The sequence below is a fragment of the Mirounga angustirostris genome, unplaced genomic scaffold, assembly GCF_029215605.1.
Source record: "Mirounga angustirostris isolate CCGP_5_RB_7025 unplaced genomic scaffold, mMirAng1.0.hap1 SCAF_6, whole genome shotgun sequence".
Taxonomy (NCBI): Eukaryota; Metazoa; Chordata; class Mammalia; order Carnivora; family Phocidae; genus Mirounga; species Mirounga angustirostris.
Window position 1 is genome coordinate 79,912,470 of NW_026991714.1, and position 15,391 is coordinate 79,927,860.

General features: G+C 39.5%; 1 protein-coding gene across 1 annotated transcript in view; it reads right to left on the bottom strand.

The window, feature by feature from the left end:
- The window catches only part of RYR2 (ryanodine receptor 2), a 736,030-nt gene that overhangs the window by 7,705 nt on the left and 712,934 nt on the right, over positions 1 to 15,391 (bottom strand). Inside the window, exons 99-101 of the mRNA XM_064594590.1 lie at positions 12,762 to 12,822; positions 8,885 to 9,031; positions 7,046 to 7,180 (exon numbers count right to left, since the gene is read on the bottom strand). Coding sequence (XP_064450660.1) covers positions 7,046 to 7,180; positions 8,885 to 9,031; positions 12,762 to 12,822 — 343 coding nt within the window. The remainder of the gene's footprint in view (positions 1 to 7,045; positions 7,181 to 8,884; positions 9,032 to 12,761; positions 12,823 to 15,391) is intronic.

Below are 15,391 nucleotides of genomic sequence, written 5' to 3' on the forward strand. Positions count from 1 at the left end.
ACCACCCTCCATCCTACCCACGCCCCTCAGATAATATCCCGGATTCTAGATCTTGGTTTGCACATTCTCCTTATCTTGAAAAATAATTTCATATTCTTATCCCATTCCTTTCATCCCTTCGAACCCTCAGTTAATAATCCTTCCTCCAGGAGACCGTCTTAAACCGTTCCTGACACTGTGTTTTATCCAACTGATGTCACCCACCAGTGCAAGACACATTTACCCACTGTCTGCCATAATGAAGGGGACAGAGGCCTTGCTTGACACTGTGTGTTCTCTTGGGGAGACATCATAATCCCCTCGTTTTCTTCTACATTTCTGGCCATTCCTTCTCAGCCTCATTGGCCACTTCTTCCTCATCTCCCTATCTTTTCATGAACCAGTGCCCTAGCACCGGGTTCTCTGACCTTTCTTCTGTTAGGACGCTCCCCAGGGGAATGTGCCAGGTTCACACTTAAGCTCTCATCTCTGTGCTAATTACTTAAAAACATTTCTGTTTATGCCATGGGTCTCCTTCCTGAATTCCAGACCTCTATCTCCAATTTACCTATTTTTGATGCTTTATGATCCCTCTCACTCCACTAGGATTGGCTTCATTACAAGAACAATTTTGGTTACTGCTCTATTATCAGTGCCTAAAAGAATGTCCAGCACGTGATAGGAACTTATAAATCACTTGTGGGATGAACGAGGAGTGAAAGGTCATGACTGATCAGTGTTCTCATGGAGACTTCACTGCCTTGACCTATAAACCTCAAATTCTCAGATCACTTTAAAAAGCACAAAGTGCCGGCATAGGACCAGCAGCAAGGGGACACCAAAATGCTCATAGTTCAATAGCTAATAGTGATAGATACAGATAAAAAGTTTCTTGGGTCAGAGGCCTGGAATTTAATGAACAGAATTAAAAAAAGATTGGATCACTCAGAAAGGAAGTTCGTCAGCCTGACACACAATGAATAGTATCACAAGGCAGCTCTGCACTCCCCCTCCACCGCCCCCCACCCCAAGAACTGTTCTGGAGCTCAGGTATGGGGTCCTTCTTGCAGAGAGGCCCAGAAAGTCATTCTTTAGAGCCCAATGAAACCAATGGTGCCTAAACCAAACTGTGCATCTGGATCTCCTAGAGGCATAAACATTGGGGATTCCTGGTACCTCCTACTGAACCAAACTCTGGAAGTAAAATTTTGAAGACAGTCATTTAAAAAAATATCCGTCCGGACACTGCATTAATTTCCAATAACTGTGTGTCTAAAACAGTACTTGAAACCCAGAACATTGGATCTGTAGGAAGAGGAAATTTTATTTTCACTGTATATTCTTGCATACTGTTAGGATTATTTTTACCGTAAGCATTTATTTTTATTAAGAAAAAGCTCGGGTTGTATGTTTTTCTCCAAATCTGTCTTCTTATGTGCTTAGTCGTGGCCACGGGGAATAGATAATTATTGCAGCTGCCTACTCTTTACTTAGTGAACTAACATAGGCCACCCATTCCTGGCTTCACCATACTTAGCTTTGTTTGTAATCCCCTCTCTGGGCTGGGGACTCAGTGTTGACACTCTGCCTGTCTCTGGTCTGGCACTTCTCCATATCCAATTCTGGCCCTCTGGCTCCCACACTCATACTATACCCATATTGGGCTAACAGTGTATCACTGCCACTCCCCATCCAGGTTCTGGAATGTCCTAGCTCTCCAAGTCCTGCTTCTTTGACATGTAGGGGATGAAGATCATCTAGCTCCTTTTTGCTAAATCTTGCTAACCAAGACTTTGGATTATAATTTGGCTTTCAACATAGAGTTTGTGTTTTCTTGTGGCACAAACTCTTAACAAGTAGGATGTTAGTATTCTGACTCATAGATCTGACTCTTAGGAGCCTGGTTAATGTGAGTCTGTCCTCAAGAGAATGATTCACTTTTATTTTCTAGACATGCACAGCTGGAGATAAGACCATGGAATGAGGCTAAATTACCAAAGTAAATGTCTACTATTTACTATTCTCAGATTTTCAGATCTCAGCCATCTAGCCTCTCCCAGCAATATCCCGGTCTCTCTGCTCACTTTCATTCTGTGACAACTCTGATGCCCAAAAAGGGATACCACCATATTTCAATAATAGACTTATGGCCATGCTGAAAAGATAGGTAGTCTTATGGATTTGATTATTTAGGCTTAATAAGATACTACATTTTAAAAGAATAAAATGCATGGTTCACCTGTGGGATTTTGATAGTGATTTTACTAACCTTAACCTTCACAACCTGGTGAAATAGTAGGTAGATGGTTGCTACGGTGGAATATGAGATAGTGTGGTAAACACCTGTGAACATGGGGCCGTCAGGCTTTTAGTTGTTAGGTTATCATTCTGCTTCTGAAAACAGAAAACCTCTCGTTTAGCTTCCTTTTCATAAAATCAGCTCAAACCTGAACGTCAGAGCTGGAGAATGGAAAGAGTAATTCCAGGAAACAAACAGATGTACTTTGTTCAGAGAATCTGAGTCACGAGGAAGGAAGGTGCCTGGCACTACAAACAACTAGAAATAGTTGTTAATTCTCAAGATTTACTATTCTATGGCTTCTGCCCCAGTCACCCATCTCAATGGATTCATTCCAGGGTTAAGCACTGTTTGCAATAGCTTTAGGAAATACGGAGGAGGAGCAGTTTCTGGTGGATTGGTGAAGATCCTTACGAGATCTTTATCCTGACCAAAAAAAGGGGGCGGGAGGAGAAATAGAGATTGAGACAGAGACAGATTACTTGTTGGGAGAGTAAAATAAGTGATTCAGAATAGGGGCACCCGGGTGGCGCAGTTGGTTAAGCGTCCAACTCTTGATTTTGGCTCAGGTCCTGATCTTAGGGTCCTGGGATTGAGCCCTACGTAGGGCTCCCCACTCATTGGGGGATTTGTTTGTCTCCCTCCCCTCGCTCCCCTTGCTCACTGGCATGCTCTCATTCTCTAAATCAATCAATCAAAAAAAAAAAAAAAAAAAGTAATCACCTAAGCTGGTTACTTCCCCAGGAGTGACTAGTTGTCTCAACCACCTGGAAAGTTTGGAAAGGTTTTTTGTTTGTTTGTTTTGTTTTTTCCCCAAAATACACAGGTCTTGACACCTTCCCTGCAGTTTCTGATTCAGGGGATCTGGGGGTGGCCTCACCGACCTGTGGATTCATAAAGAGCTGCCCTGAATCCTCTGTGCATTGGAGGTTGAGAACCACCCATTCTGAGATGAATGTCTTTATTTATGCCAAGTCAGTCTCCCTCGCTATCTAGCTACAATCATCTTTCTGCCCAGGACTTTGGAACTTTGGATCATTTTTCACTTTCTCCTCCTATCTTCTTGGAGAGGAGGTTCAAATTCTCTCAGGATACTGATGACTTAATTAGATTGTCAGGCTCAAAACACCGTGATCCTAAATAAATAAGTAAGTAGAGAAAGAGAAAGAAATAAAGAGAAAAGAAAAAGAGGAAGGAAGAGGAGGGGAGGAGGGAAGGGGAGGGAGGGAGGGAGGAAGCCAGCCAAGTCTGAAGCATCACCTGGTCTGAAAAACTGCAGCTACAGCGCCACCTGCTGTTAGGTATGAAACACTGGCAGGTGAACCAAGACCCTGTGAAAACCTAAAATGTTCCTACAATACCCTAGGAAACAACCAGAAATAACAAAGGCAATGGAAGCTCAGCATGATGCCAGAAAATAGGGCATGAGTGAAGAAAACCTATCTCAAGCAAACAATACTAGGCTTCCCCCTGCGAAGACTAAATGCTAGAGATGATATAAAGGAAGGATTCTCTTTTGAGAAGCACATGAAAGAAATCAAACCTGACCACCTCCTACTCCATCCTTCTGTCTGGTTGTGCTAAGCCATGACTTCTGATGAGCACTACCGTAAGTCATCAGTTGCATTTTACATGTTGTTGGCTTGTTCAAACCTCCCTGCAGGAGTATCAGCAAGAGGCAAATTAAAAGGTGTTTTGAGACCTAACACTGTAAGGGAAATCTAGGTCATGTGGCCTCTGATGCAACAGTTTTTAAGAACCATCAGCTAGACACGGGCACGTGCAAAGCTACGCAGCCCCCCGTGTGGTTGATCAACCCTAAACAGTTGTGACAGAGCTGACAGCTGAGATGGTGCTTGTATCTTGGCACTGAGTCTTCTTTTGCAAGAAAAAACTTCTAAGAGGTATCCTGTGTGATGCCCCCAACCTCACCTCACCCAAAGGCAAGACAGAAAGCTTGTCATTATGCGTAGGAATATAAACACAACAGCGCTGGTTGTAGGTAGTCTCACTGGTACGAGCAGAAACCCCTTCAGCCGAGCAAAATCCAGGCTCAGTCCTGAGCCCATAGTTGAAAATATCAAGAAGCCTTATTTCCTCCTCCTACAGCGAAGCGAATTTGTCTGCCTTCTCCATATATGCCCCATGCAATTGGTGAAGGCAGTTAGTTGTCTTCCTAACCCACCTCTTGTTCAAATCATGCCTGGATTCTTCTCATAATAAGTATGTTGGCAAAATTTACAAAAGCAATGGAAACACATACTGAGAGTGATATTCAAAATGTAGTCATCCAAGGATACCATTAGGATAATTGAACAGGGTCACATCATGATGTTAGAAGGGGAGACCAGGATGTTGCAGGGGTCCCATTGTGGTAGGAGATGGGAGGACAAAGGCCCCACTGTTCCTACTCCCTAAGACAGGCCACTCGATACCACTCCCTGAAGTCATCCCGCCTTTCCAGCATTCTTCAGCAATGCATGAGTACCATACCCTCTGAGAATGAATGACCTTTAGTAAACCTTCTGACCTGGGGAGTGTGGACTTTGAGATTTAGAACCACTGGGGAAGGGGTGGGAGGGGGTTCTCCTGGAATAGAAATGAATCTCCCTGGAGTCACTGGAGACAAAATGGCCTGCTCTTAGTACTTACTGAGTTTCTTTTGTGCCTTGTCGCTTCCTCCAGCCTTCCGATCCCCTCCCTGCCTCTAGCCACCTGCTACCCCTGGTCTTCAGGGTCATCAGGTAGAGAAGCAAGGTGGATATTTACTTCCTTACTGATTGTAAAGTGTTGCATGTTAATGATTCTGGTGGGTGTTATGCTACCAGTGACCAGTCTCTTGTGTAAGTTTATTCTCTCCCTAATCTGTGGTCCTACTCCCTGTAGGAACCCTTGTTAACAGTTTCCTATGTATCCTTCTAGAAACACTGTATCCATATCGTAGCATACCTAGTATGTGCATTCTAGCGTGTGTGTGTATGTGCGCACAATTAGGATCTTACAGTACTGTTCAAGATCTTGCTTCCCTCCACTTAAATGCAATTCGTATGTCTTTCTATATCAACATGTGCAGATCTGTCTTATTTTTAAATAGCTACCTACTTTTCTGTGGTATGGATTTGTGATAATTGACTTAATTGGGACTCTGTTGATAATTTAGATTATTTCCAATTTGTGATAGCAAGTATCCTTGAACATACAGGAGCATATTTGTAAATAAACATTTAAATCAATACTAGCAGGGGCACTGACAAGGCAAAGGCTAAGTACAATTAAAAATGTGAGAGATCTTGCAAAATATCTCTAAAATCATTGTGTTAATTTCAATTCCCAACAGTATTCATGAAAGTGCCAGTTTTCCCATCAATTTAACAACCGTGGGTATTAAAAAACTTTACTATTTTACAAACCTGATAGGGAAAAAGTGGCAGTTAATTGTTTTGATTTGCATTTCTTTAATTACAGTAGAGGGTAAGCATTTTCCCAATTTATAAGCTGATTGAAGTTTACCACGAGTTGTCTAGACATAGTCTTCATTTTTCTCTTGGCTTCTTTATTTCCTAGTGATGTGATAAGGACTCAGTAAATTAAGGACACTGGCCCTTTGTTATAGTGTTGAGTATATTTTTCCCAGTTTCTCATTTGTCTTTAAGATTTTGCTTATAGTTGTTCCTTTTTAAAGTAATTTTTTAAGCTTCCATGCATTTTAGGTTTTATGTCATACTCAGAAATACCTTTTGCCATTTAAAAACTGTTATTATTTCAAAAATCAAATTTTTTTTTGCATTAAAATATTTGTTCCATTCAGAATTTATTTTGATTTAAAGAACTAGGCTGGTATCAATTTTTATCTAAATTTCCTCAAAAGCACATCCATAGTACCAATACTATTTATTGAATTCTTCTTCATTCCTGATTTCAAAAGCCAGTTTTATTACATTTTTAATTTCCAAGTGTGTCTGAATGTATTTCTAGACTCTCTATCCTGTCCCATAGATTTATCATTCTCTAGTTCAAAACCTGCCTGAAGTACTAGTTCTATATTAGTTCTCTCTCACTATTCTTTTGGGATGTTTATTTTTTCTAGAGTAATTTTACTATCATTTTGTTAGTCTCTTACCCCACTAACCCCATTTATGTAGGTTATTTGATTTGGTGCTCAATGAAGAATTCATATCCTTTCAGCTAGAGGTACATATTTCCAATCTAGGATCTCATGTCGGATAACTTCTGATATGCCATTTTCAGAGAGGTGGGTTACAGAACAGTGATAGACCAATATGAAAACTTTCACATCCATTGATTTTACAACCAAGACTAAAAAGATAATTTAAGCCAGGATACTGAATATAAAAGCAAAAACTAACAGTTCTTTTAAGACATTTATTTTTGGACTTCAGTGATGTCCGTTAATACCATTACAGTGAACAAGTCACTAAGGCTTCAAAATATTTTCCAAGGAAATAATTTTACCTGCTGTCCTGGAATCTATGAACCAATAAGCTAAAGTGTTGATATTAATCCTTCCAGTTCTAAGTTCTTTATGCAGGAAATCTACTCATTATCAGGTTGGTGCCACAGATGTGCAAAAACGGTAGAAATGGTCCTTTATGTTTCATAAACTGTTGTTTTTTTTTTAAAGAGCCACACAACTTTTTGCTGTGTATGCTGTTTTCTCTTCCACATGGCTGAAGAATAACTACACAACCACTCGGATTGAAGAAGCAGGAGAATTTTTTCATTCATATGAGATCAAAGTGAACTTACCGTTAGCATATCATCACATTTCATATCTGGAGTATCACCATCTTCACTTTTATTGTAGAATTTTCGGAAAAAATTGAATGCCACAACCGTATATAGGTATACGACAACAGCTAGTAAGCCAACGGTTAATACAAGCTGGAAAGCAATGTGAATTGAACATGCATTAGAAATGCAAGACATATATGACTGGCATATTTGATATCCGTGTGGGAGGAGAGCTTTCTATGAGCACATAGCTGGATTTATTGACTGGAAAGAAATGGAATCCACAGCTCACTCCATATCTTTCTTACCCCCCAGGGGGCAGGAATTTATTTTCATATTCTCTTTATCAAGTTTTCAGACTATTTCATGCAAAACTTCCCTGAATAGTAATAAACTCTGATTTACTTTCATGTCCAAATTGATCATGGTATGTCTATGTTGAAAACATGACTTTCACCAAGTTGGTGAAATATATTTCTATTTTTATCACAGGAACTCTAAACACACCAAAATGCATTCTCTTTTCTGTCTACTTCCTTTTACTACAACGAATCCCTATGTTCTGGACTGTGCAGCATACATTAAGTTGTTCAAAAATCACTTTATAATTATCTGGAGAAAACATGTTATCTGAATAGAGGGCTTAATTCACTTCTGTAAATTAAGTTCAATGCCACTGTAAATTTCTGCATGTTTTACCTATCTATAAGGACTATGAAGCTCTTTAGATTTCTGCATATGAAAAACTGATAGCTCAAAAAGAAAAGGAATAATCACAACAAAATTTTAGAAGTTAATTGAAAGTAGTGCCAGAACTTTTGTGTGAAAATACACAATAGATTCAGCATCTCCAGTTCTTTAAATATATTAGGAACTCAATACTGTGAACGAATAAGCATAGTACACTTTTTTGCTAATGTCAAACATTCAGAAACTAAAGTGGCATATATAAGAACAATGTGTTGAAATTTAGGAAACTAAAGATCATGATAATTTAACTGAATCATGTGAATTTAACAGTGGGCACGGACTTAAAAATATGCTGGATTATAAAATTCTGGAAAAGGACTCTATTAAGCCAAATAACTGACATAGAATGTGTTATCTCTCCCAGTGGACACTTGATAGAGAATGAATCAATTAATACATGCTTCTACAGTAAGTTTATTAATAATGAAAGTTTTCACATTACAGTTGGGCTCCATTAAAACATAAATTGATTATCTGGAACTAAGCCATTATTACACATAAGTACTCTAAGTATGACCCTGTCAAGTATGAAACATTATTTTTTTTGCTCAGTTTAAAAGTGGAGAAAAGAATACCTAGATACCTATTTTTGAAATATTACATTAAATTAAGAATGTGGCATCTCGTGTTTTATTACTATTACAACTAGTGCCTCAGGATGCTACAACACATTTTGGTTCCCTATAGTATCAAATGGAGCAAATATCATATTGGGAAAAAATTAACTATTTCCTGGGGGTGTTTCCTATGTGCCGGGGCCTGTGCTAACACCTGCACATTTATGTTTTTATTTAATTTCCCCCAAAACTCTAAAAGGCATGTACTTTTATTGTATTCACTTGACAAAATGAGTAGAGATTTTAAAATGTTAAATAAGTTATCCAAGGTCACTCAGCGAATCGGTCAAGCCAAGACTTGAATGTGGGTTTAGGGAACTCCTCAACTAATAATCCTCATGGTTTATAAAAGAAAAAGTGCAGATCCTCCATTCACAAAAATCTTTACAACTGCATATTGCCATTGGAGGTTGGGTTTATTTGGGTTAGTATATTATTTGTTGGATTTTTTTGGTTTTTGCAGGAGGGAAAAGAGATCAACTTTTACCTGCTTGCCATTGTGAGTTACTGATGACAAGATGGTTCTTAGCGTCTTGAATCCCATAGCAATGTCAAGAAGATGAGCAGCAAAAAAAAAGTTGTTATAGTGTCCAAGAACGGACATAGTCATATACCAGGCCAGGTAGAGGAAGGACTGAGAAGACAAAACAGGAGGGAAGCATATCAGAAAATAGAATGAGTGAATATTGTCAAAAGCTACTCTGATTTCATTCTACTATAATCACTTCATTTACTCCCTTCTTAGTCTATACATTTATATCATTCTAATTAGTTACATCAGTTTGTGTATTTCATTTTCCTTTAGTTTGTTCTGAGAGGTTCAAAGTCATTCTCTCCTTTATATCAGAGAGGGTGTTCTTGTGAATTTTCCCACAGAGAAAGTTTTATTGACTTCATATTTAATAGCAAGGGATCTCCACCTCAGCACTACTGATAGTTTACACTGGATAATTCTTCATTGTGGGGGACCGTCTGTAGGATGGTTAGTGACAACCCTGGTCTCTACCCACCAGATGCCAGGAGCTCCCTCCTCCCTAGCCTTGGCCACCAAAGATGTCCCCGGACATTGCCTAATGTCACTTGGGGGACAAAACTGCCCCCGCTGGGAGCCCCTGCTCTACAGTCAACCAAAAACCAATCAACTTTCCCTCCCTCTTTTCCCTTCCTCTTTCATTTTTCATTTACTTACTCACTAAATCAGTGTTTGTTGAGACCTACTAGTTACAAGAGATTATATGTGGTGTCTTCTTAACCAAGCATCTCACTTTACGTGAACCAAAACAAGTCGAGGAGAAAATGCAAATACTATTTAATGTCACTGAACGCTGTAATAAACCTAATGATACAATTGGTACTATCTGTAGAAATCTTGATTATAATCAATGTGAGGGATTAACTTCACAGAGGCTAGAAAATGTATATATTTTTGAGGGGAGGGGAATGAATAAAGTAGAAGGAAGATACTGTGATCATGCTTACTTTTTGGATTACAGTCTCTTGGGCAAAAGGCATGTTTTGCCAGTGGGGTCGGGAGCTACGTATTTTGGGGAGGGGTGGAAACCTTCATTTTGACCAGAATATATCTTAGACCTTAGAACAAAAACAAGACAGAGGGGGCTGAGGGAGTACAGAGTTTTTATGGGCAGCTTGGGGCTGAAGTTAGAAACCGGGCTGAAAAAAAGAAAACAGTATTTGAAAACAGACACTGAGATAAGACTGGAGAATGTGCTCAAGAATGACAGTTTGGCTTGAGAGTGAGTTTCTGTTTCAGGAGATGAGAGTCTGGAAATGTACAGCAGGGTTGGAAGGCTTTAAGACCAAGTGAAGGGATGTGGGCACATCTGTTGGCCCATGAGAGCCCCTGGAGCATTGTATAGAATAATGGTGTATGAAAAGCAGCATCTTATGAACGTGTCTTGAGCACCTACCAAGTCCTGGTCACTGCCCCATATATTTGCACATACAGTGTCTCATTTTATTCTAGCAAGACCCCTGGTAAGTAGGCAGTTTTAGCCCCAGATTTACAAATGAGGAAAGTGAGCTCACTCCGGTCAAGCTCCTTCCTAAAAGAAGGCGTAAGGGGCAGAGCCATTACGTTAGGACACCACTGGCCGACCCCACAGGTGGGTGAGGTTATGAGAGCCACGACTGGCAGCAGAAGTGGCCAGCGCAGAAGGCAGAATCACAGAGGACAGAAAAACAATCCAATTAGGCACATAATTAAATGTATACATTGAAGGAAAAGGAGGAGTCCAAGCTGGTCATGTGAGTTTAGAAGAACAAGATACTGAGAGGAAGAGGCAATGGCAGATAGGGGACTGCTTTTAGTGGGGAGGAGAGGGGAGGATACATTTGTCACGGGACATCTGGATGGACACATCTAGCAGGCTATTAAGAAATGCAAAGGGTGAGGAGAAAGGACAAGTTTGTGTGCATAGTATGAGTGAGAGGCCTAATACAGGTGATAAGCTGAGCCAAAGATACAAGTGTAGACTACACAGGGCCTCTGCTTAGACAGCCAGATTTGGCAAATAAAAACACAGGCTGCCCAGTTACAGCAGAACATCAGGTAAAGAAGAACTAACTTTTATTATTATTACTTTTTAAGGTTTTATTTTTAACCGACTGAGCCACCAGGCAACCCCCCCCTTTTTTTCCTAAAGATTTTATTCGTTTATTTAAGAAAGAGCAAGAGAAGATTTTAAGTAATCTCCACACCCAGGGTGGGGCTCAAACCCACAACCCCAAGATCAAGAGTCCTATGCTCCACCGACTGAGCCAGCCAGGTGCCCCAAGAATAAGTAATTATTAGATTAAGTATGTCCCATGCAATATTTGGGATATATTTATTTGTGAATATAAATACACAAGTGTCTACATTTAGTTATCTGAAATTTAAATTTAACTAGGAATCTTGTACTGCATCTGGTAACCCCCACTGTTTCAGACAGAAACTGCACTATTAAAGATTGAAGACATATTGAGAGGTGACTGGCCAAACAGAAGCCATGAAACTGCAGGAGGATGAATGATATATGAGAATACTAAAGTCTGAAGAAGTCTGTCCATGCCCCAATTCTCTGGAGGACAAGAAAACTGCATGGCAAGATGAGTATTATGCACGATGCAAGTACTATGGCATATGAGGAGGTCAAGGAAAATTGACCTTCACAGGCAGAGGCCAAGTCAGTGGGGCTGCTTGAATGGAAAACACCACTGCTGGAGATGAGGTCTTTTGACCCAAGGGAATGCTTCCATTATTAGATGAGAAATTAGTCCATAGGACATCTTATTAACAGTTGACAGTTCCAAAGGATACTTACAAGACTTGCTTATGAGCTCTTTGGAGAGTTCGCTAAGAGACTCAAGAGTTCTGGGTCCATGGTTGGGTGTGGTAGGCATAGGGATAGAGGTGGGAGAATTTGGGAGGTGTCATGTGCCTTTAGGAGAATAGAACTAACGTTCATTATAAAAGTCAGTGCTAATTAGAGTGACATTTTGAGACTAACTGAGATGTCCAAGGGAGAAAGCACAAAAGCAAAAACAGTGGAAGGCCTAGGGCTAAGCCTTTGGGTTTGTTCGTACATTCCCCTTCACAGGTGTGTGAGGATGGTAAGAGGATTATGAGCCAGCAGGAGATGAGCTGAGACCCCACAGCAAAAAATGTATAGTTGATCCATCCAGCAAAGTTTCATGACTGTCTCCAGCAACTTCCCATAGACAGCAAATGGGAGCATAAAAAAGAGTGATGGTAACAATTTTTTAAACTGAAAATTCTAAAGTCAAAAATGTACAGCTACTGAGCAAGCCAGGGTCGTAAAATGTGACTGACTGAGCTGACAGCTGGTGGCTTTTAGTACTAGGTGATTTTTTCCCTTATATTTGTACATATGCTTGGGCCCTATGTTTAGTTCATAGGCTCCTAGGCTCTTTGAGAAAAGAAGGATCAATCAAGAACAAGAAATACAATAGTTCCAACATACTTAATTGGGGGAAACTTAAATTTATCACAGTTAATGTTTTTAAATTTTTTTTATTTAGAACTTTCATTTTAACATCTCAAACTTTGAAGTATGCCACTGCCCAACTAAAACCTAAATGAAAATACACATGAATTTGCATCTCAGTTTCAAATTTTTCTTGTATAAATATATTTCATGTTAATCTTTTGGCTACTGAAAGAAATGCAATGAGAGATCGGCTAATTAATCCTGTGTTTCCCTGGGTCATTGTCAAGTAATGATCTGTATTAAATGAATTGATACTTGATTACTTTCTTAAGTAACTGGGATTCATCTGCAGAAGCCCAGCAGACTCATCTAATGTGAGTGTGGTATACTTTGTGGAAATGAAGGAGGGCTTACGTTGTCAGTGAAGACGACTCCTAGTTTCCACATCTGATACTTCACATCGATAGAGTTCAGTCTGGAAAGACAAAGAAGAAGAATTTGTAGATATGCACATGCATCAGAGACTCAGAGGACTGCAAGAGGCTGCCAGCATTGTTTCCAGGGGATGGGACTGACAACCATCTTGGGAAATAGGTTCCTTCCCGGGCGCCAAGGGAGGAGCTGATGGATGATGTGTTCCAGGGTTTTGAGATGCCTTTTCAGAGGGATCTTGGAAAACAAAACAAAACATCACCACCTTCAAGCTCTATGATTTAAGAATAGCCCTTTCTTGTTCTACATTACATATAAGGTAAACTCACTTCTTATGTGAGAATGATCCCTGGAAACTCTGCCAAATTAACCAACACGGGTGCATCAAGTGTGCTCACTAGCTTTCATTATACATTGGTAAATGCATTCCAACAAAATAATTTTTACTTACACGAATAAAAACTTGCATAAACAGGCACATTCATTTTACAACTGTACTTAATTTGCCAATGAAAGGCCTTTTTCATCTTGTTTGTGTTTCCTTTTGTTCTCAAAAGCCTTCTCTACCCAAGAAGGGATTCAGTTCTTCCCCTTGGTTCCCAGAGCACCTTGTAGACTTAGACTTACTACGATTTCTCACATTATTGTGTGGTCGTGGGTGTGTAGGTATCTATGTATACATTTATGCCTTTCCGCCCTAATCTGTGAGCTCCCTAGCCCACCAAGCACATTATATCATACATGGAATGTCTCAATAAATACATGTTGAGTGAATAAATCTTAGCATAAATATTCATGATCTTTGCAGATTAAATACACGTATATACTTTCTAATTTTTTTTTTCAGAACTTGACACTGATTTATACCTTTGTTCACCTTTCCAATATTCCAGTTAACTAATATAACACAATATTAGCATTATTTTCAAAAGGGCTTCTCTAGACTTACTGTTTTAGTCTTTGGTTACTTCTTTAGTCATTTCTTTTAAGAAGGCCAATCTTAAATTATAAATGCTAGGATCAATCATTGCCAATCAAAACTGACTTCTTAGGAGACTTTGCCCCCAAAGTTTTATTTTCTTTAGCCCAGGGCTTTTTTTTTTAATATTTGAGAGAGAGAGTGAGCAAGAGAGCACACAAGCTGGGAGAGAAGCAGAGGGAGAAGGAGAAGCAGAATCCCCACTGAGCAGGGAGCCTGATGTGGGGTTTGATCCCAGGACCCTGGGATCATGACCTAAGCTGAAGGCAGACACTTAACCGACTGAGCCACCCAGGTGCCCCAGGACTTTTTATTTTAAGGAAATAAAGTTATCTTTGAGCTAGAATCAATTTTATTACTAAACACTTTTTAATAAAGATTTTTTAAAATTTTAGAGACAGTGGGGGGAGGGGCAGAGGGAGAGACAGAATCTTGAGCAGACTCCCTGCTGAGTATGGAGCCCTACACAGTGCTCGATCTGATCCCACAACTCTGAGATTATGACCTGAGCCAAAATCAACAGTCTGATGATCAACCAACGGAGCCGCCCAGGCACCCCTGCTAAAGAATATTTTTTAAAGTTCCATGAATGTTTACAATAGGTTTCAATATAAAACTATATTAAAGAAAAAGATGGGGAAAAAATGTGGTAAAATGCTCAAGAGCATGATTATTTTCCATGAAAGCAATCTAAAAATAACTACTTCTATCAGGATGCTTGAATGTCCTATGGCAGTTTCTTACTTTATTTAAAACACTGTTCTCATTTTTTTTCATTCCTATCAAAGTCTGCTATCAACATCATGAAGAAGCATATCCTTTTCCTAGTGTGGGACACTTTTCTCACCAATCTTGGCAGTACTGATGTTTGGGTGGGGCTGACCCCCAGGGATGGGCCATAGCTGACCTAGGCCAGCCAGGGCACCCATTCATCTCACCACAGTGCTTGGCTCAGGGGGAAACTATAAGCCAGAAGCTGAGGAGTTTTGCTAGATGGTTTTGAGATATGACACAAATGAAATGAAAGGATGTAGGCTGCAGGCAGCCCTTCTATCCCCAGGAGGTAATCTGGCCACCTATTTATTTGATTGACAAGCCCTATATATTTGATTGGCAAATACGTGTGCAAACAGATACGTGCATCATGCTTGTATTCAAACGTTCACATTAAGATAATATACAAACCAGATAATCTTTTAAAGATCTTTCTAAATGTTTCAAATAAACACTACCTGTAACTCTTTCCTAGTTGTGAACATTATTTACTAGATGTGTATTCTTCTAATTTCATTATCTATATTTACAGGTATTAATGCCTGGAAAAAAAAACTAAAAAAAATAAAGGTACTAATGCCATATTAATTTCTTGATACTTTGTGAGGAGTCAAACTTGCAAACATTTCCTAGGTGAAATAATGAAAAATTCCCCATTTAAAACTGTTCACAGTGAAAAAAAAAAAAAAACAAACCCACAAAAACCAACAAAAAAACAGTCTAAACTTTCCTTCCATTTTTTCAGACTGATATTCTAGGGTCATAAATATGGCCATGGAAAAGTGCATAATCCAGTAAAACTAGTTGATTCTACATCGTTTGTCAGAGATCTGAAAATGTTAATAGAAAGCTCAGCACC